This window comes from Trachemys scripta, chromosome 3, assembly GCF_013100865.1.
Source record: "Trachemys scripta elegans isolate TJP31775 chromosome 3, CAS_Tse_1.0, whole genome shotgun sequence".
Lineage (NCBI taxonomy): Eukaryota > Metazoa > Chordata > Testudines > Emydidae > Trachemys > Trachemys scripta.
In genome coordinates, this window is record NC_048300.1 from 86648249 (window position 1) to 86673929 (window position 25681).

At 39.6% G+C, this 25681-nt stretch overlaps 1 protein-coding gene across 8 annotated transcripts in view; it reads right to left on the bottom strand.

Annotated features, from left to right (window-relative positions):
• Positions 1-25681, bottom strand: part of MAP3K4 (mitogen-activated protein kinase kinase kinase 4) — a 145440-nt gene that overhangs the window by 82909 nt on the left and 36850 nt on the right. For all 8 annotated transcript variants that reach the window (XR_004645080.1, XR_004645079.1, XM_034765276.1 and 5 more), the window contains exons 2-3: positions 14325-14515; positions 2743-4133 (exon numbers count right to left, since the gene is read on the bottom strand). Coding sequence is in view for 6 of the 8 variants with exons in the window: in XM_034765275.1 (XP_034621166.1) it covers positions 2743-4133; positions 14325-14515 (1582 nt within the window). In the remaining 2 variants the exon portion in view is untranslated. The remainder of the gene's footprint in view (positions 1-2742; positions 4134-14324; positions 14516-25681) is intronic.

The following is a 25681-nucleotide window of genomic DNA, read 5'->3' on the forward strand; positions in this document are numbered from 1 at the left end:
TTAGTAGCTGGTATTATGCAATTTCTTTTCAACGGCTAAAAGATTTTCTTAGGTGAAGTTCGTGGATAAAGCGGTTAACACTGAAGTGACCACGATGCCTTAAGTTTTTTTCACTATTGCTCAGTGTTATACTAAATTTGTAGTATGTTGTGTAAGAACTGTTTACTGTGTAGTTAGGATTAGATGAAGTGAAGCATTGGCATATATTGTCCTTACATGCGCAGTGTGCTGAAATCTATATTTAGAAAAATAGACAGTAAACCCTAAATGGCATTGTGACTTAATTCATCTCTGAAGACCTGAATTCAGGTCCTGTTTGGGCTACAAATTCTAGCCATAAAAACTTCAGAAGTCCATACCTAATTATCCTGGAACTTAATTACTACATGACATTTCAATCAGTATACTCAGTTTATTGTATCAGAGGGGTAGCCATGTTAGTCTGGATCTGTAAAAAGCAACAGAGTCCTGTGGCACCTTTAGACTAACAGATGTATTGGAGCATAAGCTTTCGTGGATGAATACCCACTTTGTCAGATGCATGTAATGGAAATTTCCAGAGGCAGGTATAAATATGCAGGCAAGAATCAGTCTGGAGATAACGAGGTTAGTTCAATCAGGGAGGGGGAGGTCCTCTGCTAGCAGTTGAGGTGTAAACACCAAGAGGAGAAACTGCTTTTGTAGTTGGCTAGCCATTCACAGTCTTTGTTTAATCCTGATCTGATGGTGTCAAATTTGCAAATGAACTGAAGCTCAGCAGTTTCTCTTTGGAGTCTGGTCCTTAAGTTTTTTTGCTCTAAGATGGCTACCTTTACATCTGCTATTGTGTGGCCAGGAAGGTTGAAGTGTTCTCCTACAGGTTTTTGTATATTGCCATTCCTCGACCCCAGACAACCCGCCAACCTTAAGCATATTCTCACCAGCAACCACACACCGCACCATAACAACTCTAACTCAGGAACCAATCCATGCAACAAACCTCGATGCCAACTCTGCCCACATATCTACACCAGCAACACCATCACAGGACCTAACCAGATCAGCTACAACATCACCGGTTCATTCACCTGCATGTCCACCAATGTTATATATGCCATCATGTGCCAGCAATGCCCCTCTGCTATGTACATTGGCCAAACTGGACAGTCACTACGTAAAAGGATAAATGGACACAAGTCGGATATCAGGAATGGCAATATACAAAAACCTGTAGGAGAACACTTCAACCTCCCTGGCCACACAATAGCAGATGTAAAGGTAGCCATCTTACAGCAAAAAAACTTCAGGACCAGACTCCAAAGAGAAACCGCTGAGCTTCAGTTCATTTGCAAATTTGACACCATCAGATCAGGATTAAACAAAGACTGTGAATGGCTAGCCAACTACAAAAGCAGTTACTCCTCTTGGTGTTTACACCTCAACTGCTAGCAGAGGACCTCCCCCTCCCTGATTGAACTAACCTCATTATCTCCAGACTGATTCTTGCCTGCATATTTATACCTGCCTCTGGAAATTTCCATTACGTGCATCTGACAAAGTGGGTATTCACCCACAAAAGCTTATGCTCCAATACATCTGTTAGTCTTACAGGTGCCACAGGACTCTCTGTTACTCAGTTTATTGTTTCCATCATCACTTTCCATTTAATTCACTCATAATTTTCTCTATTTAGTGTATTATAACCTGAAACAAAAAATGAAAACAAATAAGAGTCAGTGGAAAAATTGAATGGACTTAAGCCACTTTCTTTCATAGATTTTAAGGTTAGACGAGACCATTAGATCATCTACTCTGATCGCCTGTATATCAAAGGCCATAGAATTTAATCCCATATTGAGGTCTATAGCTTGTGCATGGCAAAATCACAGTTTCCAGAAAGGCATCCAGTCATGATTTAAAGACAAGAGGTAGAGAAGCCACCATTTGCCCCTTGGTCGTACGTTCAAATGTTTAATCACCCTCACTGTTCAAAATCAACAAGCAGTCCGGTGGCACCTTAAAGACTAACAGATTTATTTGGGTATAAGCTTTTGTGGGTAAAAAAACTTTTTCTTCGGTCTTTGAGGTGCCACCGGACTCCTTGTTGTTTTTGTGGATACAGACTAACACAGCTACCCCCTGATACTGTTCAAAATGTGTGCCTTTCTTTCTAATTGAACTTGTCTAGCTTTAACTTCCAACCATCAGAACTTTACCAAACAATAATGGTGCTTATAGTAAATATAGTTTATGCTACATGTAAGGTTCATTCTTACTTTTGCTGAGGTCAACAGAAACATTTCTTAATTTCATTGGTAGCTGGAATAGGCTCTTAATAGTAGTGCATCTCCTTTCTCTCATAAAATTAAAAGGATTAACTCATTAATATAAAGTTATCTCAAACAAATATGGCAATTAGAATGAGCTACTGATTCTTGGAATTTACCAATCATTACTACCACTTTACATAATAAGAGTGAGACACTTTATAAATCAAATTGCAACACCTGAGAAAACACCTGTTTCTAATTAGAAGAGATTACATACCAAAGGTAAGAAACAGGTGTGTCCAGAATGAGATTTTATTTTTATTTTTAAAAAGGAGAAAAATGTAAGTCAGAAAACTGGTTTGTTAGGGAAAAATAACTGATGCTTTCCAAGCTCTTGATTCAATTGTGGTAGGTAACATTTGAAACAATACTAAGGGGGGTGGGGAGCCGAGTGAATCTACAGTATTCCCATTTATGCCAGCAAGGAACCTACCTCCAGCTGGTGATCACCCTTTACCAATGCCATACGGGCCCTTTGCAAGGAACCATGCATTAGCTTGTGAAGTCTTAAAATTAGCTTCCTCAACCCCATTTGCTTCAGTGCTTTGTCTACAAATGGCCTGTAAATAGAGGTCAAACAGTGTCTGCTGCAGCCTGCCTCGGCACTGCACTCTGGAATAACCCAACAGGCCAAGTCATCCTCTGATTCAAGCCTGTCAAGCTTCCTTGAAAAATGGTCCTGTAGCTGAAAGTCAAAATTTGGCTTATTGGTAAAACTGTTCTTGATGGCTTGTCTGAGTTCTTCAACGTTCTCCTCAGAGATTTGTTCTTCATCTTCACTTTCCTCTATGCATGTTCCGGAGGATTCTTTTACTTCCGCTTCCCTACCATCTTCCTCATCCTCTGGATCATTGTCCTTGGACGGTTGAGGAGAAGGAATTTCAAACACTGGCCAGCCAATGTCAGACAGATTCTTGATGCCCAAAACAGTTCCCATAATCCTTAGTTTCTGGTTTAAGTCTTTTGTAATGTTTAACCACAGACAGAGTGCCTGCACCCTGTCTTGGAAGTCCTTTGCAGCATACTTTTCATAGTCCTTTTGAAGGGCCTGCAGAGATGGATAAAGTGCTTCTACATACTCTAGCAGCTCCATTATCCTCTTTACTTGCTCAAAGGAGACCCGCTGACGATGGAGGTGTTCATAGTAACTTGTGTAACCCACAGCACTAGTTCCATGGGCTGCTTTGCAATGTCCTTCTCCTGAAGTACCATTGAAACTGGCTCCATTTCTTACACAGGAGAAGCTTTCGTACTTCACTTTGAAGGTGAGGATTTCATTAATAATATCTGGGATGGCTTGACGGGCTGTATACAGATAGAAATCTTGGTCATTAATGCTCCGGCCTGCATGCCAAGCTTGCAGCTCAAGCCAGATCAGTTCATTGGATCGATTCAACCAGACAGAGGAGGTGTTTTCCTGTCCTCTTTGTTGTTCCCTGTCCTTTTTCTTTGAGACTGAGGTAAGCTTTAACAAAAGCCGCAAGGTTTCAAAAAATTTTAAGCGGTCTGCTGGGCAATCAGTCCTAGAAGTCTGGCGTGCAGTTCTGGCTATAGGCATGGGCACAGAGACTGGAAGCTTAGCATTGCTACAGCCAAGGCTGAGGTAAGGCTTATTGAGATCAACATCTGGAATTGATTTTTTTGGCAAGGACCCAGCAACTGAGTCTAACATGAATGAGCACTGCACATTTTTCTTGAGATCTCGTTCTGTTGTCCTAAGGGTGGCTCGGATCTTTTTCCCGTGCTTATAGCTGTGCTCTTCCACATTGTCAGTGGTTTTGCCATTGTCTTTTTGTGGAGGCTGATTTGGTGCACTCATCTTTTCTGTAAAAGAAATTGAAAAAGAATTTGACTACAGCAACATGAGGACCTTTTTTAAAGAATGCTGCTCCTTAACTACACTTCATGAGTCTTATTTTATTTGTACTTTCTATCCAGCCAAGCTTCCAAATCCTATTGTATTTCTATCATATGCTAAAATAGACAGATAGAAAACAGTTCCATAATTAAAAGTAATATTTGCATTTTGATTTTATAAATTTAGGTAGCATTTCCTTATTATTTACAGAATGCCATAACTTCCGCTAATATAATTTATACTGTACTGTATTTGTAATGTATACCATGTATCATCATAGTATCTAATCAACTTACTGATTTTAAAAGTTATATACATAGTCATATGTTACTCTAAATCTCCATCTGCGGGAATTTAAAAAAACTGAAGTGGGAAAAGCTAAATTTAAAAAATCTAGGTCAAATGTAAGGTATCTATAAAATGACCAAACAGGATTTTTCCACCTCTGAATATCCATCAATCTTAATCCACAAGTGACTGGCACAACACAATACAATAGCTTCAAAATTTTCTCTTTTAATTACACATTCAAATGGATGCCAACAATTCATATACACAAGTGAAAACCCTAGAACATATATACTTCCAAAATAAATAAATGCTGAATCCACTTAAAAATAAAGAGCACACCATTATATTGTGGGATTTTCTAACAATAGGTTTAACTCTGCAACCACTGGTAAGAACATTTTGCAGTACTAAATAAAATTGACTTCTAATTATAATTACCTCTTTTGCTGCACATGGCAGCTGGAGTCAGTGACTAAGCAGCAATCCAGAGGGCACAGAGGGACTAATGGCCGAGGCAGACTGACTGTAAAGGTCGGGGCCTTCTTTAGTTTCTTGCATACAGTATTTACAAAATGGGGAAATCGGCAAGTGACCAAAATGTGAAATTGTCGAAGTTATATCACTGAGCATTTTGTCTGATGCCAGTAACTTTCCTTTCTTTACACTGAATACATTAGAAGTGTAATAAAATGGTATCTGCAAGCTGTAACAGTCAGAACAGTGAACCCAATGACCTAGATTCTAACATCTCAGTAGCATCTTATTGAAAATATTTTAGTAATGATGGAATGCTAATTACAATTCAGCACTTTTTAAAATATATATCTAGTACGCTTAAGGGAGCCAACACTAGCTGTACCTCAACCAGATGGAAACGTACCACAAGCTGTTATAACAGAGAAACAATGCAAAATGCTGTAAACATCCCACGTTGCCAGTGCACGATTATTCCCTATATTGAGTACATTCCCATACCTTTCCTTACAGAAAGTATCTGCATTATAGCCCTGATAGAAATCAGGGAGGTGACCACTAATCAAGGTTCTCCTCAAACTCTGTGCATGCACAGCCTCTGCTAGCAGATACCCTTCACAGACTGATGGCCTGCTGCATAAAAGTCCAGCCACTGGTCTCCCCTTTCACAAAACAGCCAGAGGAAAACTGGTGGTACCCCTCTCCTTATTTGTTTTAGCCCAGTGGTTAGGGCACTCGCCTGGAATGTGGGAGTCCCTGGTTCAATCCCCCCTTTTACCTGACAGGGAGTAGGAATTTGAATTTGGGTCTCCCCCACTGCAGGAGAGTGCCCTAGTCATTGGGCTATGGCGATTTCTCAATCTCTCCTCTCAAAACTGTTCCACTTTTTGTAAAATAAATAGTCCTTGAAGAAGGGATTTTAAGGGCATGTCTATATAGTGATTTAGTGTACGGCAACCTAGGATGTAAATCTACAGTGCTCTAGCCTGCCACACACGAAGTGGCTATGTGGAGACTGCTGCCTTACGCAGCAGAAATATCAGCACTACCTTCTTCTCTGACTGTTCTGTGGGTCTTCTGCTTGCTTTTGTCAAAATGCCTGAAAGCCTAAATTAAATGTTTCAGAATGAAACATTCTGTTTTGACATACCAAAACATTTTGACTTTTTTAGTTTGGTTGAAACTATTTGGCAAACTCTATACAAATTTGCAAATAGTTTTGGCAAACCAAAACTGCATTTTTTGGTGCATTGTTTTAAAATTGTCAGCCAAATCTAGTGATAAGTGTGGGGAATGGAATGAATGAGGAAGAATGAGGCCTGGTCTACATATGAAAATAGCATTGTGTCAGCAACTGGTTTTGTAGAATCAGTGCTGCTCACGGATTTAAGTGCAAGTGCAGAGGACAAAAACTGTGTTTTGACTCTGTTCAGCTATACCTCTTACTAACGCTACACTATTTCCCCATGTAGACAAAGATGAATCAATAGAGAGGCAGAAGGGCGGAACAAGTGACCACCAACTCTGCTGAAATCTTCTCCATCCAAACCTGTCTCTCTTCTCATCTTCACTATTAATTGCAATCCCTGTTTTATAGGCTATCCAGGTCCCAAAGCTCTATGTTCTATCAAGTGCAGAATGCTACCACCTCCCTTCTCATGCATACAAAGAAGCATGACCTTCTTCAAAAAACTCACTCATATGAAGGATATAAATTTAAAATGTGCCCTCCACTTTATAAATCTCTCCATGGACCCACTCCAATCTACTTATCAGAACCTGCTCTGACCATTCTACCTTTTCCTTATATCACTCACCTATTCTCTGTCCCACTGCACAATCTCACACCTTCTTTACCACAGCTTCTGCCACCTGGAATAGCCTTCTTGTGTATCTCAATTTTACAGACTCTCCAGCTCATTTTAAAAGTGAGGAGAAATCTATTTTCTCTCTTTCTTGCCTCTAGCTGAATTTCTCTCTACTACTGCTATTTAATATTTAACTTGGTATTTATATGTAATGATTAAGCGGCATTTTTGGGTGCAGTTTATATGACAGATGCTGTAAAATAGCCCTTACATAGAATAAAGTTGTGTTGTCTTGGTTACCAGATATGTTATCAACAAAACTTTGGCTTTGTCTATTTCCTTCCCTGGAAAATGTTGACATCTTTGGACTGGATGTAACTGATGCTTGGTATATAAATCATTCCTTCCTCTTTTTCTGCCTCTGCTCCCACACCCTGGCATTCTCTGACCTCTACCCTTTTTGGGGGAGTGAGGAAGAGAAATAAGGAGACCCTATGCTGGAGGTCTATTCACATTCTTATATGTCCAGTATGTGGACACTGGTTTCTTAATTACAAATCATCTTTTTTACTATAGTATCACTGAATTCTACTATAGTATCACTGAATTATTTTTAGGCACCCATTATAAGGAATTCCAGCACGTGTACTTAATGATCAGATTGTTCATCAACTGATATCTTCCTTTTTCCTTGTCCAACTATGCAGAACATAATTCTGAAGTGCAACATTAAACACTTAAAGAAATCCATGAAAGATGCCTTTGGCCCCTAACCCTTAGTAAAATTTCTTTCAAGACAGGGAGCTTATTTCTTCATTGTTCAACTTGCTTTGTGCATTTGACAGCATGTGTGTGTAGCCAGTTTCAGAGATTCTTCTATATAGTCAGTCAATTGTCCCTTTTTTCTGTGCAAGACGCACAGCAGCAGGCTAGAGAAAACACATTTAAAAAACAAAAAACGCCATTGTAAAACCACAAAAGGCCAGGGGAACCTAACTGCAGATGTAGAACATGACATTACTTTTAACTTTTTTTTTTTAACTGACTAGATTTCAAGTTGATGTGTGTTTTTTATTTTAAAGGACAAGAGAAAAAGATAGCCCGGGTTTAAAAATGTTAGCATTTAAATGGCCCCTATTAGGCTTTGACATTCACATCTCATTTAGGTGAGTTTACAGTTATTACTGTTTGGTCAGAGACAGATTTTTTGCAAGGCTCAGTTTGGATAACTAGGCAGTAGAACATTAGTTTACACGGTGATAGAATTTGCAGAAAATTGTGGAATGTAGCAAAAAAAAACCTTAGGAAAGATTGAAACTGCAGGAGATACAATTTGTTTAATTTCTGTAATTTTCTCCTGTGGTCAATGTTAAAAAATGCAATTCTACCCACAAATGGGACTTCTAGGAAGAATGGCATCATGGGGTTTCAGGTTTGCTGTTGCTCCATGCATCCAATTTGCTCAGTATGCAAATGTAAACAAAGTTTTTTCGTCCTCTCTCACACACCACCATAACTTAAGGGTCTTCCAGGTCAAACTATAACCTCAGTTACACTTGTCAACTGTACAGTTTTCAGTCCAGACAGAGGGTTTCTCCATGTTACTTTCTGAACAGTCTCTGGGGATAATGCTCTGATAAGTATGTTCGTTAAGGATGGGAGGATTTATTTTTAATAATAATCTACTGTCCAAGGCTAAAAACAGAATTGGCACCTGACCACTGTGTTGGGTAACAGCAAAAGCCATGGCTGCTAAGTCCATGCACTAGTCCACCACAAACTCATTAGCTAGCGATATTATCTTTGGAAGAGACCTCAATCAGCCATGGTCCAGAAGGTCAAGAATAAGTCATCATATCAGAATACTGTGGTTCTAGTGAAGCAACTGGCAGCCAGTAAAGTCGTAAGAACCATTGATGAAACTTCCAAGTCCCTTCTAAGAGTAGCTATCTTCCTGTCCATGGCATCTTTTCAGAAAAAAGTCTCCCTCAGCAAGAATCATCATGTCTTTTGCCAGGGAAACTACTGCTCTATCAGCCTTAGGGAGGATAAAAAGAATGACAAATGTAGAGCTGGAAGGGCTCTTGGGTGGTCATAATGTCCAGCCCCTTGTGCTGAGGCAGGCAATGTATACCTTGGCCATACCTAGACTGGTGTTTGTCCAACCTGTTCTTAAAAATCTCCAATTCTGGGGATTCCACAACTTCCCTTGGAAGCCCATTCCAGAGTTTAATTACCTTTGTAATTAGAAAGATTTTCCTAATATGTAACCTAAATCTCCCTTGCTGAAGATTAAGCGCATTACATTTCTTGTCCTACCTTCAATGGATAATGGAGAACAATTAATCACCATCCTCTTCACAACAGTCCTTAATCTATTTGAAGACTGTTATCCAGTACCCTCTTGGTCTACTTTTCTCAAAAGTAAATATGACCAGATTTTTAAGCTTTCCTTATAGGTCAGGTTTTCTAAATTTTTTATCATTTTTGTTGCTTTCCTCTGGACACTCCAATTTCTCCACATCTTTCCTGAAGCATGGCTCACCAAACTGGACACAGTATTCCAGCTGAGACCTTACCAGTGTCGAGAATAGTGAGATAATTACTTCCTGTGTCTTACATACAACACTTCTGTTAATACACCCTAGAATGATATTAGCCTTTTTCACAAATGTATCACATTGTTGGCTCATGTTCATTTTGTGATCCACTATAACCCCCCAGATACCTTTCAGCAGTATTACCACCTAGCCAGTTATTCCCCATTTTGTAGTTGTGCATTTGAATTTTCCTTCCTAATTGCAGAACTTTGCACTTGTCTTTACTGAATTTCATCTTTCTGATTTCACACAAATTCTCTAATTTCTCAAGGTTGTTTTGAATTCTAATCCTGGCCTTCAAAGTGCTTGCAAGCACTCCCAGCTTGGTGTCACCTGCAAGTCTTATAAGCATACTCTCTACTCCATTATTCAAGTCATTAATGAAAATATTGACTAGTATCAGACTCCAGACCCAGGACCGACTCCTGTAGGACCCCACTAGATACTGCCTCAGAGTTTGACAGTGAACCATGGATAACTACTTCTGGAGTATGATCTTTCTACCATTTGTGCACCTAGCTTATAGTAATTTCATCTATATCACATTTCCCTGGTTTGCTTATGAGAATGTCATATAGGACTGTATCAAAGGCCATACTAAAAATCAAGAGATATCACATATACTGCTGCCCACCATCCACTAAGCCAATCACCCTCTCAAAGAGAAAATTAGGTTGGTTTAGCATGATTTGTTCTTGATAAATCCATGTTGGCTATTCCTACTTATCCTCTAGGTGCTTACAAATTAAAATTTGAAAACTTCTTCTGGTATCTTTCCAGGTATCAAAAGTTAGACTAATTGGTCTTTGCATTCCAGGACCCTGATGAGTTTCAGAGATTCTCTACAAAACCTTCTACCTTTGTTGGGTATTTTCTATTATTCTTGAATGATCCATTCAAAGGAGGAACAAATGGGTATGGTAAATTACATCTTCAGTTTTGAACGAAAGATCTCATTGGTGGCTCCCACCTCCTCTACATGGTTTCAAAAAGGTCTGGAAGCAAAATAACCTATCCTGTTTCTCTTGCTGTGAGTTATCATGGTCCAAATTTGAGAGTTCTCATTTTTGAGGGGAGAGCTAGAGCTCATGGAAGCAGATAATATTCTAAAGCACTGTGTCTTTTCTTGGGCTGTTTGTTGTTTTGGTGAGGGAGAGACAAGCATCAAAAGGTCAGTTTCTTCTCATCTTTTGAGTCACAGCTCACAAAGAAGTCATGATCCCCAGTTCTCATCATCCAATATCCCTAGGAGAGCTCAGATTTTCCTATTCAGAAGGAGAGTCCTAAAGGATGTTAGATTCTTTACGAAGTGACTCAATTATTCCTTAAAAACCTGGGCGGGGACCATGGAATTTTTTCCTTTGGAAAAGCAAGTCTGGGGCAAGGAATAAGGGGCATGTGGCTATGACCTGAAGAGTCCTTGATTACTGAAGGAGGTTCAGTCTGGCTAGTTCCAAGAGCTGAAGAAGATTAATCTGATCTTCTGGAGGTGTCTCCAGAAGAGCCCCAAGAGGTGTGAGGGAATGCATAGACTCCAACAAACTATCCAGACTCTAAACTCATTCCCCTGGCTAAGCAAAGGTTCATGCCTGGGAGCAACTGTAGCAGAGCTCCCTTTCTGTAGCTCCTGAGAGTTCTCTTGCACTTCAAGTTCCCTGCATTTGGCCTATTGCATCATGATGGAGGAGGGGAGAATAAATTGAGAGAATGAGCTCATTGGGCAGTCCCATTTGAGAAACAAAGTTCCAGAAATTTCAGACCCCTGAGGAGGAAGAGAGTGATGAGATGATTTTTTCTTGATGCAATCCCCAAATCAAGTACAAGAGATGAGGTTTCAGTGGCTAAATAAGGAGTACTGAACTGTCACTCTTTCTGCACCACCTGAGGCACAGAAACTGGCAAGGGTGTGGAAGGGGCAATTCTCAGCCGAGCCTTATGGACAAGTCTGAACTGCAGTCATTATTTGCTGGAAGAAAGGTGCATCACAGGTGAGGATCCAGAAACTAATTGAACAGGTAGAGTTTGTCATGTCATCTTTTTTGCTTCTAAATACAAGATAGTAAGAAATCCAGTGAGAGAGAGATTAAATGAACGAACACCGGTGACACCAATAACTGGCCTTATTCTCAAAGCTTTGTTAATTCTCAGTTAACTGCAGGATAGAAGTAATTTCATGTTAAAGTAAAATTTAATCAACTCAAGACAGCCAAACAAAATGCTTCATGATCTGTTTCAAAAACAGTTTGTTTGGTGCTTCATTTAAAGCAAATATTATACAAACTCAGCCTAACTAGAAAGCATTTGTTTTAGTTCAGAAATAAGGAGAGTAATTTCAGTTAGTTCTTTAGTGATAGAAGACTTTCACCCCTCCATCAACTGCCTCAGATTCCCTGCCTCAGCACATTATCTGCAAATTCTATACAAAAGGAAAAAAAGGCCTAATATTTTTTAAAATATTATGAATACAACTAAAAATGTATTATATTCCAGTGAACCAACAATGTGCCAGACATCCCCCTGCCTTCCATACACACACAACAGATCTCATCCTACACAGCTTGAAATCTATCAGCAGAACTTTATGTTGGTAAAGTTAACCAACAAAAGAAAATTAGTCTTAATTGATATAATGCTCCTCTCTCTCACAAAGATACAAACTCTTGATATATACTCTCGGTATTTCAATTCCCTTAAACATACCAAAACTGCAATGAATTACAGCTGCAGTTACTCTGATTTATATTTTCTTAGTTCAGAGACTGAAGTTATGTTACCATGGTATTAAAATCACATGAAGGCAAGAAAAGCTATTGATAAATTGTTACATGCAAAATTAGACAGGCTTTAATATTTCACAAAAAAAGTTTAAAAAGGCACAATTAAAACCCAGTAAAATGAGTTTAACAGCTCAAATGACTATGCAGCTAATAACAGGTACAGTGTGCCTTCTTTTAAGTTCTACTATAAAGAAGAGGTCTTTTGGGAATGACACTAAGGATGACCTTATACAGAAGATGCCTAAAATAGTGAGGAACCAAAACTTTTGGAATAAGTTCAGTATAAATACTCCATTATTATGAATAATTGCATTAGACAGCGCCACTCCCAGAATTTTTCAATGAACACTGTGTGTATCCTTGATTCTGCTAAAGCATTTACCTTTTTTCTACTCTATATTCTGGCAAAACAATCCTTTTAGTAAACATACATTCAACGTTAAGATTTCATGTATACACTAAAAAAACTGCCTTAAAAACAAAATTTCAGCTGGTGCAGTTGTGCCACCACTGTAACTTTATCAAACATAATTCTAAAATTATTTCTAAAAAACTGTAGGTATATCCTGTATGACGACAACAATGAACCAATCATTTTTAAAAAAATAGCTTTAACAAAGCTTTGCCACCAACATGAACAGCACTTTACTTTAAAAAAAAAATTAAGTGGCACTTTCAGTAGCGCAGATGCCACATGTGTTCTGATGAGGTTTTCTGTCAGAAGTCTGACAACTAACGATACCTAACATGAGCAAAGTTAAAGAACGCCAACTTAAAAATTCATGCTTATGGATGAAAATGTTTACCTATTGTTGTCAGATAACATTACCTATGTATCTGTTGTTACCTAATATTATAAATGATTACAGGACATTATGTTTATTTTTATCAGCTTGTTTACGTTATGTCTTTGACAGCTCTCCCTATATCGTTAAGTTCACTGTATAGCCAGTACATTTCTCCCAGTTTGTGTGGATCTTTCACACAGCAAAAAAGGGGGAACAATTAAAGAAACATGATAGTGTAATTGTAAAACCACAAAATCTTGAGAATTTGAAAATATTTTTAATTACATTTCTTAAATTGGCTAGAGTGGAGAATGTCCCTTTAATATTTTCTCACTTTAAAGATATGAGTGTTTGTAAAGCACCTTTGAGATCCTTGAATGGAAGATGCTATAGAAGTGCAAAGTATATTGAGAAAAGCATGTCTGGCTGCCTGATATTATAAAATGCTATCAATTTAATATTACAAGCAACAACTTTGAAAATTACTACTATTCTGAACCCAGGTAATAGGATTCCATTCTCTTAAAATCACTCAGTATATAGTAGTAAAAGAGACAGTAGATAAGAACAGTTTCAGGAAAGCCACTTCTGTTAGTGACACACTGGTATTCAGTGAGATCCTGCAAGCCAGTTTAAGGACCAGCAGGTCTAGAACCCAGGTCTGGAGAGCTGCCAGGCAGCAGATAGCTCTATGCACACTGGTAAGAAGAAAACAGTTAAGTTCATTGAGAAAACTTGGACAAAGTGACCAGCATTTCCTAATAATCAACAATACCATGGGAACCTCCATGATTCTGAACCCATCTTTCTCTGTGCAATCCCCTCCTGGCAAATATGTCTAAACACCAAGTCTACTTGTAAAACTGAGGTTACAGTAAAAGGGGGAACTAATAGAACACAAAAAATAGCAAAGAAACTGGTTGTTAGTCTCTGCCTGAAACTGCATTATACCATGCACAGTAAAAATGCTGTGCATCATTCACTGACACTGTATAATAAGCTGAATAATTTTGCTCAAAATGCTTGTCTGCTTCCCACTGTATTTTCCTATGTATGTACCTGTATGTACACTTACTAGTGTGGTTAGCCAGTATCTATAGTTTGTTAAAAGAATAAAAAAATTAACAAAACTAAATGGTCTGAAACAAAACTAAATGGTCTGTACAATTTTCAAAAACTGCTTTTTTGATTGCTGACTGCCAGAAGGTAAACAAGTCTGTCTGAAACGGAACAGCAATTGGGAATATACAATGGCTGCTATGATTTATTGCCCAATGTACATGCAAATCTATATATCTCTATACAAAGGACCTATAAAAGTTCATAGTAAGAAGTGACTACTGAATGGTTACAAAAAAAATATTATATACTACTACTACTTTTAAATAATTTTTTTTTTTTTTTTTTAAAGTCACACACCTTTCAAAGTGGAGCGGCTAGTAGGTTTCCCAACGTTATTTTTCTGGTGCTTTGTTGACATACGTTTCATCTGTCGGGGTGTGCTAGGAGGAGAGGTCCCATAGAAAATGTCAGCACTGGCTTCATCTGATAATTCCTCAGGTTCAGATTCAGAAATTTTGCAAGCAACATCTTCTGACTTGCACTCTGGTCTGAACAAGGGAAAAGAAAGTCAGAATATGGAGTTAAAAAAAATTAGCTAATTACTTTAGAAAGCCAACCCACTAATATGTCACCTCCCCACATCTGTACTTTCCTGCCACTCCCATGTAACAACTCTTTTTACCAGCAAGCTTGCTGATAAACACAACAAGTTTGCTTTCACCGCCCACTAATGCAGTTTTGTTTAGGGTTACCATATTTAATAAAAGAGGACCCTCCATGGGGCCCTGGCCCCACCCATTTCCCACCCCCAGCCCCGCCCCAACTCCGCCCCTTCCCCGCCCCCTCCTCCCTCTCACTCCCAGCCACGCAAAAAGGGCTGCCCGAGCGCTACTGGCTTCACAGTTTGCCGGGCAGCCCCCCAGATCCTGCACCCCCGGCCGGCGCTTCCCCAGCGCAGCTGGAGCCCGGGAGGGGAAGCGCCCAGCTGGGGGCGCAGGGTCTAGAGGCTGCCTGGCAAACCATGAAGCCGGTAGCGCTTGGGCTTCAGGCAGCCCCCTTGCCTCCGGACCCTAGCCGCCGGCCGGGCACTTCCCCACCCGGGCTCCGGCGGCGCAGAGTCCGGAGGCATGGGGGCTGCCCAAAGCCCGTAGCGCTCGGCTCTTAAACAGAGCCGAAGAGTCAGGGGAGAAGCAGAGCCGCCGCGGCCGGAGGCTCTGCTCCTCCCCTGACTCTTCGGCTCCGTTTAAGAGCCGAGCTGCCCGAGCGCTACCAGCTTNTCCGGACCCTGCGCCGCCGGAGCCCGGGTGGGGAAGTGCCCGGCCGGCGGCTAGGGTCCGGAGGCAAGGGGGCTGCCTGAAGCCCATAGCGCTCAGGCAGCTCGGCTCTTAAACAGAGCCGAAGAGTCAGGGGAGGAGCAGAGCCTCCGACCGCGGGAGGGGAAGTGCCCGGCCGGCATTTTCCCGGACATGTTCGGCTTTTTGGCAATTCCCCCTGGACGGGGGTTTGATTGCCAAAAAGCCGGACATGTCCAGGAAAAACCGGAAATATGGTAATCTTAGTTTTGTTACCATCCTGTGTGCAGTGTATATGTAGTACTTGTCATACATGTAAATAAGAAAACTTTTAATGGAAATAACAAAAGTTACCATATAGGCCTACTATACAGGTATAGGCCTACTATACAGGTAAGAGAACTAGGCATTTTAAAAAATGTGTGTGTAAGAAAAAATTGTGGGAAACCAAAAGTCAAATAAGGGATGGATGATTTTAAGCAAGGCTCAAAAAATGTACCTAACTACCGAACACTACCAGAGTTAAATTGGTCGTTGTCCAACTCCAGTCCTCCACTACATTTTGATCTCCACTCCCTCTCATAGGCATTGCCTAAATCCATCAAGGGAAGCACTCCGCTCTGTCCAGTACTCTCACATCAGGGAGGGGGAAGTTCAGTGCCTATTCCATCAATTTCAATATAAAATAAGTTTCTTCTTGGCCCAATCTCTTGTTTCCTGCTTGTAGTATGAAAATAGTAACCCCCCTCATAGGAGGTTTTATTTTGCTTGTTAACTGTTTGTTTTTTAAAGTCTACCTTGATTGTTAGGGATAGCTTTATATGTTATACAAATCTTCCCAGCTCTTTTGAAATATTACATGCATACACATACTATACACATACACACACACACAAACACATTAAAATGAATTAAGACAACAAGCACAAGCTCCTGACAGAAGGAGTTGTCTTTTCTCTAACTCCAATCCTGTAAACTCTTAGACATATGCTTAGCTTTACCTCTGTGAGCGGACCTATCAATTTCAATGGAACTACTTACGGTAGTAAATTACATACATGCATGTTTGCTGGATCATGGCCCACGTCTGTCTAGTGCACAGCACAATGGGGTCCCAATCCCAACTGGGGCCTTTGGGGGCTTCCATAATATAAATATTACAATAGGTGAAGCAAGTAACACTGCCTATAGTTAATGGTGCCTGACACTTCCGATTATAAAATACCCCATCTTCAGTTGCTTGTAATTTTGCCAAATTTCCAATCTTGATTTTAAAATGGTCAGTGATGGAGAATCCCCCACAACCCTTGGTAAACTGTTCCACTGGTTAATTTTCACCTTTAAAAATTCACACCTTATTTCCAGTCTGAATTTGCCTAGCTTCCACTTATGCCCATTGAATCACATTATGCCTTTCTCTGCTAAACTGAAGAGCCCATTATTAAATATCTGTTCCCCGCACAGGTACTTACAAACTACTCAATTCACCCCTTAAGTTTCTCACCGTTAAGCTAAATAGATTGAGCTCCTCCTTGAGTCTATCACTGTAAAGCATATTTTCTAATCCTTCTGTCATTCTCGTGACTCTTCTCTGAACCCTTTCCAATGTATCAACACACTTCTTGAATTGTGGGCATCACTACCAGACACAGTATTCCAGAAGAGGTCACACCTGTGCCAAATATAGAGGTAAAATAACCTCTCTACACTTACTCAAGATACCTGTTTATGCATCCCAAGGATTCATTAGCCCTATTGGCCCCAGTGTGACTGTTCATAAGATGTTACAATAACCAGGGAAAATAGGTCCAGTGTTTACGACACTGAATGTAATAACAAGTGCAAATGTTGGATTAGTCTAAAACAGAGGTTCTCAAACTGTGGTCCGCGGATAGTTCCCTCTAAGGTGCGTGCCTGGGCAGTCGCACATGAAAGAAAGAAGGGCCACTAATTAGGTGCCAGGACCCTGGAGAAGACGCACATGTAAGGTGAGGTGGTGGCCTCAAGGGGAATAGGTGGGAGGGGGAAGTGGGGTGAGAAGAGGCGGTGGGGGGGGGAATTTGGGACTTGCAAGGATGCAGTGGCCAGAGAAAGAGGCGACTTTCCCCAGGTCCAGGGCTGCGGCTGCTGGGGAGAGACCACCCCTCCTTCCCAGCCCCAGCTTGGGGGCCGCCCCAGTGGGGAGAGACCCCCACTTCCCAGCCCCAGCTCGGGGGCTGCCGTGGCGGGGGAGAGAAGGCACATCCATCGCATTAGAAAGGTAAGACTACGGATATTGAAATCTGAGTTGTGTGCTTTTATTTGTAGAACAAAAAAGTTTACTATTACGAAGGTTTTTTTATATAGCGCTTTTATCCAAAGCGCTTTACAATCGTTAGCTAACAGTACAAACATTTGGAAAGATCATAAAGTGGTCCACCGAGACCCTCAGCAATTTTCAAGTGGTCCATAAAAAAAAAAAAAAAAGTTTGAGAACCACTGCTCTAAACCAAAAAGGCCACATGGATATAATCTAAGGACTGTTCAAATCATGCGTGGTAAAAACAGATGTGGAACCAGAAGTTAATAGACCAAAATTGGTGTGATGGATATTACGCCTAGTTGGTGGACCAAATAATAAGGGGCTGAACTATGCTGCCCACTTTTTTCCCCTTTTGGGGTTTCTTAAAGAGAGACTTAGAAAAAAGATCCATTCAGTTCAGCTCTCCCGCTTATCTCCTGTCCCAACTTGCATCCCAGCTCACCTTGTCTCATCTCATCTTCCCCTAACTCATCCCCGTCCCTGCCAGCACTGCAACTCTTCTCGCTCATCTTGACTCATCTAAAGGACTTTCTTTCTGAGAAGGATTGTCTTGCTTCTGTTTAAGGAACTTTGTTTTCACCTGGGAGCGCTGAAAGTCATCACATCATCATGACATCCAGTCCTTAGGCCACCAATGGGGATACCTAATAAGCAGCACTGCAAAGGCACACAAGATCCTGTATTGCATTCCCCTTCCCTTGTTTTAATTTTCTGTTCCACTATTCCTTTCCCTCTAGCCTGTCTCACTCGCTTGGCTTTTCATCCAATTCTGAAGTCACCTATACTGCTATCATCCAAACCTGCCTTGTCTAAAGAGTAAGCTCCAACCAGATGACAGCCCTGACTAGATTGTAATTAACCAGGGTTCAAGCAGCTGGTGTCATGGTCGGCTTGCCTGCCAAAGCATCCACTCGTAACTACCTAGTAGTACAACGTTCCAAAAAACATCACCCAAAGCCATATTTTACCCATCTTTTCTACCCTCTCGTCCAACTTGCATCTGTTTATTAACGGGATAAGTGACTGCCCTTCACATCAGGACAGTGAGTAAAATTAACCTTTTCCTTTTCAATAAAGAAAGGTTGTTCAGAAAATAAGAGACTGGTATTTTGATTCCAAAAGGAAAGAGACTTTGATAGAGTTTGGCTGTCCATTTTGCATAATTAATCAACCACAGTTTCAATACAAATGCTTATTTTAATTTTTTGTTCTTTCTTGTGTTTAACTAATAAACTTTCAATTTGTATGAATGCTTTTAGGTGTTTGCCAAGTAACGAAGGGCTCTGTTTAAAAATAACCCCAAACCGGTCTATCACTCTTTATAAACTCTCTCACTGTCCAACACCTTTAACTCTTTGTGCCTTTGAGATCAATATCTATAGAACAGGGCTCATGTTCAGCTGATTATCCACCTCCTCCACCCCAAATCGTTTTCAGAGTCACTGCTTCCCAAGATAGAGTCCCCATTCATGTAAGTATGCTCTACAGTCTTTGTTCCTAGATGTATAAATTTAGCCACATTAAAACCCAGTTTATCAAATCATCCAGATCCCTCTGAATCAGTGACCTGCCTTCATTATTTACAACTCCCACAATGTGTGTGTCATCTGCTAACTTTATCGGTGATGATCTTATGTTTTCTTCCAGGTCATTATTTAAAATGTTAAATAGTGTAGTGCCAAGAAAGGATCCCCGCGGGACTCCACTAGAAATACTTTTAATCCAGTTAATCTGTGCCATGTTAATTTTATATCTTTCTAGTTTTGTTTTGTTTTATGATGTAGGACCAACAAAAATGCCTTACAGAAGTAGAAGTATACACATCAATACTATTATCTTAATCTACCAAATTTGTAATCTCGTCTTTAAAAAGGTATAAAAAAATATACATATTAAGTGTTCAGGTTGAAATTTCTCATGATAGGTTTCTGAAAATAAATAGAAATTGAATAACTATCTATTCATTGAATGATGCAGGGGTCCTGTAGGAAAAAAAACACTAAGTGAGCATGTAATAAGAATATCAATTTATACACACAAGGAGGCCAAATGAAGGTTGCACAGGGAACCTTAATTCTGGCATTACCTAACTTCTGAGAGCTTGACTTTACAACCTTAACTTTCTTTGAATGTATTTTAGTTGGCTGTAATTGTTGTTATATACCTACCATCCCTCTGATCACTAGGCTTCGCTGTTTTATCCATATACCCTGACTCCTCTATGTCTTGCCTTTAAAATAAGCAGTTTGAGGCAATGATTGTCTCTTATATTTGTATACAGCTAGCAGCATGCTGTCTCTCTTATAACAGACCTCCGAGTACTATCATAATGACAATATTAATATGCTTTCATGTATATGTTCTACTATAAAAACAGAAATAAGACCATTTATTTCAACATCAACATGCAAATTCTGCGGAAATAGGTTTGAAAATAAGCATGACTCCTAACACTGAATATCATGTCTAGCAAACAGACAAACATGAAATTCAACAGATCAGAACATTTTCGTATGATGATAGACGATCAATACTGCATAAATCACAAAGCAATCTAAATAGATTTTAAAAAGAGAGGAGACCCCAATCTTGTGGCAGTGTTGGAATACACCTATAACAAACAATTAAGGGCCTGATTTTCAGCTTGGCCTCAGTGCAGACTATTTTGGCACAAATAGATGTCAATGTGCCTACTCTGCACCAGCAAGTTTGACAATTACTAATACTTTAAGGGCACAACTATTGGCAGATGCAAAAAAAGAGACTGCTTTTTAAAATCAAGTCCTACACAAGGTGGACAAAAATGATAAAAAAATTAAATCATTTTTAAAATATAAATGATTTTTCTTTAAATACACTTCTACCCCGATATAACGCGACTCACATAACACAAATTCGGATATAAGCAGCAAAGCAGCGCTCCGGGAGAGAGGGGGGCGGGGCTGCGCACTCCGGTGGATCAAAGCAAGTTTGATATAATGTAGTTTCACCTATAACACGGTAAGATTTTTTGGCTCCCGAAGACAGCGTTATATCTGGGTAGAGGTGTATATATTTTAGTAACATTGCTAGTTCCCTACTTTCTTCCCATTTTATAGTCTTAAATTGCTGAAGTGGATGTTTTATACTTCTCTATTAGAATCCTAATTATTAGGAGAATTATCAAATAATTTAAGCCTCAATCTTATTTATATCAATTGTTTTTTAAAAAGTCTTTTAATCGTTATTTAAAATTTGCTCCACCATAGCTCTACATCTACAATCATTTCATCCAAATGTTTACTGCAGCAATGTCATCACTCATTATACATTTACTGTTAAATTTGGACTAGCCTAAACAATATTAGGCTAGACTTAATTATAATAACGTGATACTTGTGTGCTTCAACCAAAACACAAGTCCATAAAATATCATTTACAGTTATATATAATGTGATTACTAACTAAAGTTTCATTTTTACAATATCAATAAATTTGAAACAGCAATTTCACTGTTTGGTACACAGTCCATTTGATAAAATGTGCAAAAATTCCATGTGTCACAAGGCATTACAGTGTATTGAAGAAAGCAATATAATGAAAAAATTATAACTTATCAGCTCAATAGGACTACTCATGTGGGTAAAGTAACTCAAGTGTGTAAGTGTTTAGCGAATTGGGTGCCAAATGCCCCCTCATCTAACAAGGGAAGGGAGGCTGCGGGGGAAAAAATGCAAGTAAATTTTACTCTAGAACAGAAAAGAGTTTCACATCGTAGGACACTGATTTCCACAATCTACATTATATGTAAAGAGACTTCTATAATCACTAGGAAAATATACAGGTATTTTCCTACTTCCAAAAAGTCAACTGTTTTGAGTGACAATGTTTTTTCAAGACTGACCTATTTGCTAGAGAAGGATAAAAGCATACTATACTGCCACCAACCAGTAATATGAAATAATAATTTATAATAGACTTAGTCACACTAAAAGTGAAAAAAAAAAAAAAAAAACAATCACACAGTGTTAAGATTAATCCATTTAATATAACTATCATCTCTGGAACCCACACTATTATTTCTCTGAACCTCCTCTAACTGGGCTCTCATCAGAAAAGACAAAAGAATGATCTGAGTAACCAATGGACACTAAAACGCTATCAAAAATAAAACATGCAAAGATTAATTTTAATGTCATTTCCAGAGAGATGCATACTGAGTAGATAAATTAAAGTTAGACAACAAAATGATACAGCTTTCTCAGTTGTTTCGAGTTTTTGTTGTCCAACTTTATAAAGTATTAAAGAGTACCTCAAAATCTGACTGAGACCTAATAGAAACAGATAGGAGAGCAAGTGCTTACTTTATACACATCTGAAAGCAAAAACAACAACAAAAAATTTTTTTTTAAAGTCACCATCTGTTGGTTTAATGAGGAAGAGTGGAACAATGAGTTCTACCATGAGAGGGTCAGATATGAAGCAATTATATGGAGTGCAAAATATACTTACACTTAAATGAGGATTGCCATGAAAAAATAAAAGGTGTCTAAAGAAATGAACTAGTAATTGTTCCATGAGAGGAAAAGGCATTCAACATGTTAATTTCACTGAATTTAAAACTGTGTATGATAAAATAAGAGTCCCAGAAAAAGAAAACGTGATTATATCCTCACTCCAAGGATCTGAAGTATCCCCCTCCCCGCCCCCAATCACATTCCACTCACTCCACCGGGGTAAAATTTTAACTAAAGTTTGTGTGAACATGAACCCTATTCCTGTGCATATCTCCCCTTAACTCACTACTAGATAAATATCCTTTCTCCTTATCCTGCGCTCACATACCACAACTCTCATTTAATTGCATTATGGTTGCTTAAGGACGATAGCTATATCCTCCAGAGCATTACATCAATTGTTGCAATGTCATATCTGTTATGCCTTGCTGAATGAGACTGCCTTCCTCAGTTCTGCTATCTACTCCAATGGCAGGAGAACAATTTATCATTAAAGGCTGGATCCTCCCCTCTCCCTTCAGGCTACTCATGGCAGTGAAATCACTACCATATGGCAGCAGCATAATTTTTAAACATTCTGTGTCCCATCTCCATCCTGTTTCCTCTTGCCATCCCAGCCCAGGGGGTGAGAAAAAAGTGTTTATAACACTCTAGGCACAAAATTTGGGAGGGCGGGGGGGTTAGACAAATATGGCAATCCCACTTCCAAAGTTGGTGCTGAAAACAGATGTCCTCCTCTAGCATGCCTCAAAGATCCATAATTCCTGGAGCGCGCGTGCACACGCACACACTCCCTCTCCCCCACCCTCCTAGTTTTCCTAAGATTTGTACTACAGACCATTGTGGTTCAGTCTCCCCAACCAGTTACATAGATAATGGTATTTAGATGTGCTGTTTTCTCTCTCTTTCTTAAAATCACCAGAAGGTCAAAATCCTGCAAAGTTAAGCTCCTTTTTTATTTTAACTCTCTCTTTTCTTTTTAAAAATAGAAAAGAAATTCTTTAGAAAAATCTACTTTAAAAGAAAATTAAGGTTTCACAGTAAGGGATTCAAGTGTCAAGGAAGTTTGATAGGAAGTCTAACACAGTGATCACATACTACACAAGAACGGCCATCCTGGGTCAGATCAAAGGTCCATCAAACCCAGTATCCTGTCCTCTGACAGTGGCCAATGGCAGATGTCCCAAAGGGAATGAACAGACAGGTTATCATCAAGTGATCCATGCCCTGTCACCCAATCCCAGCTTCTGGCAAACAGAGGCTACGGACACCATTCCTGCCCATCCTGGCTAATACCCATTGATGAACCTATCTTCCATGAATCTATCTAGCTCCCTTTTGAACCTCGTTATAGTATTGGCCTTCACAACACCCTCTGGCAAGGAGTTCCAGAGGTTGACAGTGCGTTGCATGAAAAACTACTTTCTTGTGTTTGTTTTAAACTGCTACCTATTAATTTCATTTGGTGGCCCCTTGTTCTTGTATTATGAGAAGGAGTAAATAACACTTACTTATTTACTTTCTCTATACCACTTGTGATTTTATAGACCTCTATCATATCCCTGCTTAGTCACCTCTTTTCCAAGCTGAAAAGTCCCAGTCTTATTAATCTCTCCTCATACGGAAGCCATTCTATACCCCTAATAATTTTTGTTGCCCTTTTCTGAACCTTTTCCAATTCTAATATATGTTTTTTGAGATGGGGCGACCACATCTGCACACAGTATTCAAGGTGTGGGCATACCATGGATTTATAGAGAGGCAATATGATATTTTCTGTCTTCTTATATCATACTATAGAGATAAAAGTGGACAGAGTTAACGTTGTTATGCCACTCTGACTCGGGCATTTCTTGATTCTGAGTACTTAACTGTGCAACAATATTAAAAATGAATGAAGTTTTTCTATGGAGTATATTTTTGACTTCTAGCAAGACTTAAGAGTCAGGGAAACTAAGTTAGGAGCTTCCTGGAATTTCCCAGACAATTTGTGCTACAGACAAAACTCAGACCTGAATATATTCCACATTAAAGGGAGGTGATCAATTCACTTCAACCTAAAATTTTAAAACAAAGTAATTATATTCTGCACTGAAATTCACTAAGCAAATCAGTGCTTCAGCAATATGCTTTTCAAAAGATTAAGAGTTACTCCCAGTAAATATCTCTACCCTCATAAAATAAGAATAATCACACCACTAACTGAAAAGTGGTAGTGCTAGTTTTTGTTTGTTTGTTTTTTAAACCTAGATTATTCTCCATGAAAATGCCAGATGAACAAGGAGGTCATGTTTGCACCTTGTGTTATCACAGAACTGAGATAGTAGAAGGAACTCAGAAATGTGCATGGAGGAGGTATTATTCTCTGCTCCCTACCTGACAACGACTTTAATTATGGACACATGAGGCACATAATGGTGACCCCACCAGGACTATCCACAAATGCAAGAGACCTGGTCCCCCAATTTTTTGTGGTTTTTTTAAACACATTTGTATAGTACCAGATGAAATCTCTGCCACTGCCAACTCATCAAATTGATGGAGCTGACCACAATTTACTGATTAAAGTTACAAAAGAAAGTTTATAAGTATTAAATGAACAGAACAGTAACCTACTCTACAGTAACTGTGGTTCTTCGAGACGACGTAGTCAGTGCAGATACCATTGTATGTGTGCATGCACCTCCTGGGCACGAGCTTGAAGTTCTTTTGAACATCAGTGTCTGTGCCTTGTGCGTCCACATGCTCCTGTGCAAAGGGATGAAGGGTGAAGCAGTCACAACCTTCCTATCTTCCCTCATGATCTGAAGCCCACAGAGGCTGAGAATACCAAAACGTGGGGAGGGAGGTCAAGTCATGGGATCCACACTGACAACACCTTCAAGAACCACAGTGTGCATCCCATGACCCACTCTCCATCCCTACTTTTCAGAGTCCTCAGCTACCATGGACTTTGAATTGTGAGGTGTACCTTAACAGAACTGAATGAAAGGCCAGTCTGCTTTGAATGCAATAAGTAGTTGAAGATCTTCATTGTCAAGGCCTGCCAGGTCCAGACCATGTTGGGCTACTCATATTGAAAACTTCTTCATTTAGAGGAATGCATTTTCCTGGTTGATGTTTTCCTGCTCTATAATCAATATTTCTTAGACCAGCAGACAGAAGTCCCTGTCTGTGGCACTCACCCAGCCAATAGCCACAAAATGCAGCGCAGTGCCTTTGGATTAGTATCTGGATTAGTATCTAACTGTGGGATCACATCTGGGTGGTCTGGGAACTGAACAGATATATGTAGTAGGTCTGTCAGCTCCATGCCAGTCAAGTTAGTTTTGGCTACAAGAACGATCCTGCCTTTGTCTCTCCCAAACTTGGAAATCAGCGTATGAATAAGGGGAATCAATGGAAAAGGCATACAGAAGTTCTTGAGACCACTGCAAATGGAAGAAATCCAATAACTCTTATTTGCTAAAATTTTCAAAGTTTTTCAAAGGGGTCCTCCCCAATTTAGGAATATCAGTGCTATGACAGACCACCAAGGTGACCACTCTTCAGTGGTAACTGACTGTCTGCACAGGAAGTCCACCAGGTTCTTACTGATTCCTGAGGAGGTAAAGAACCATCAGA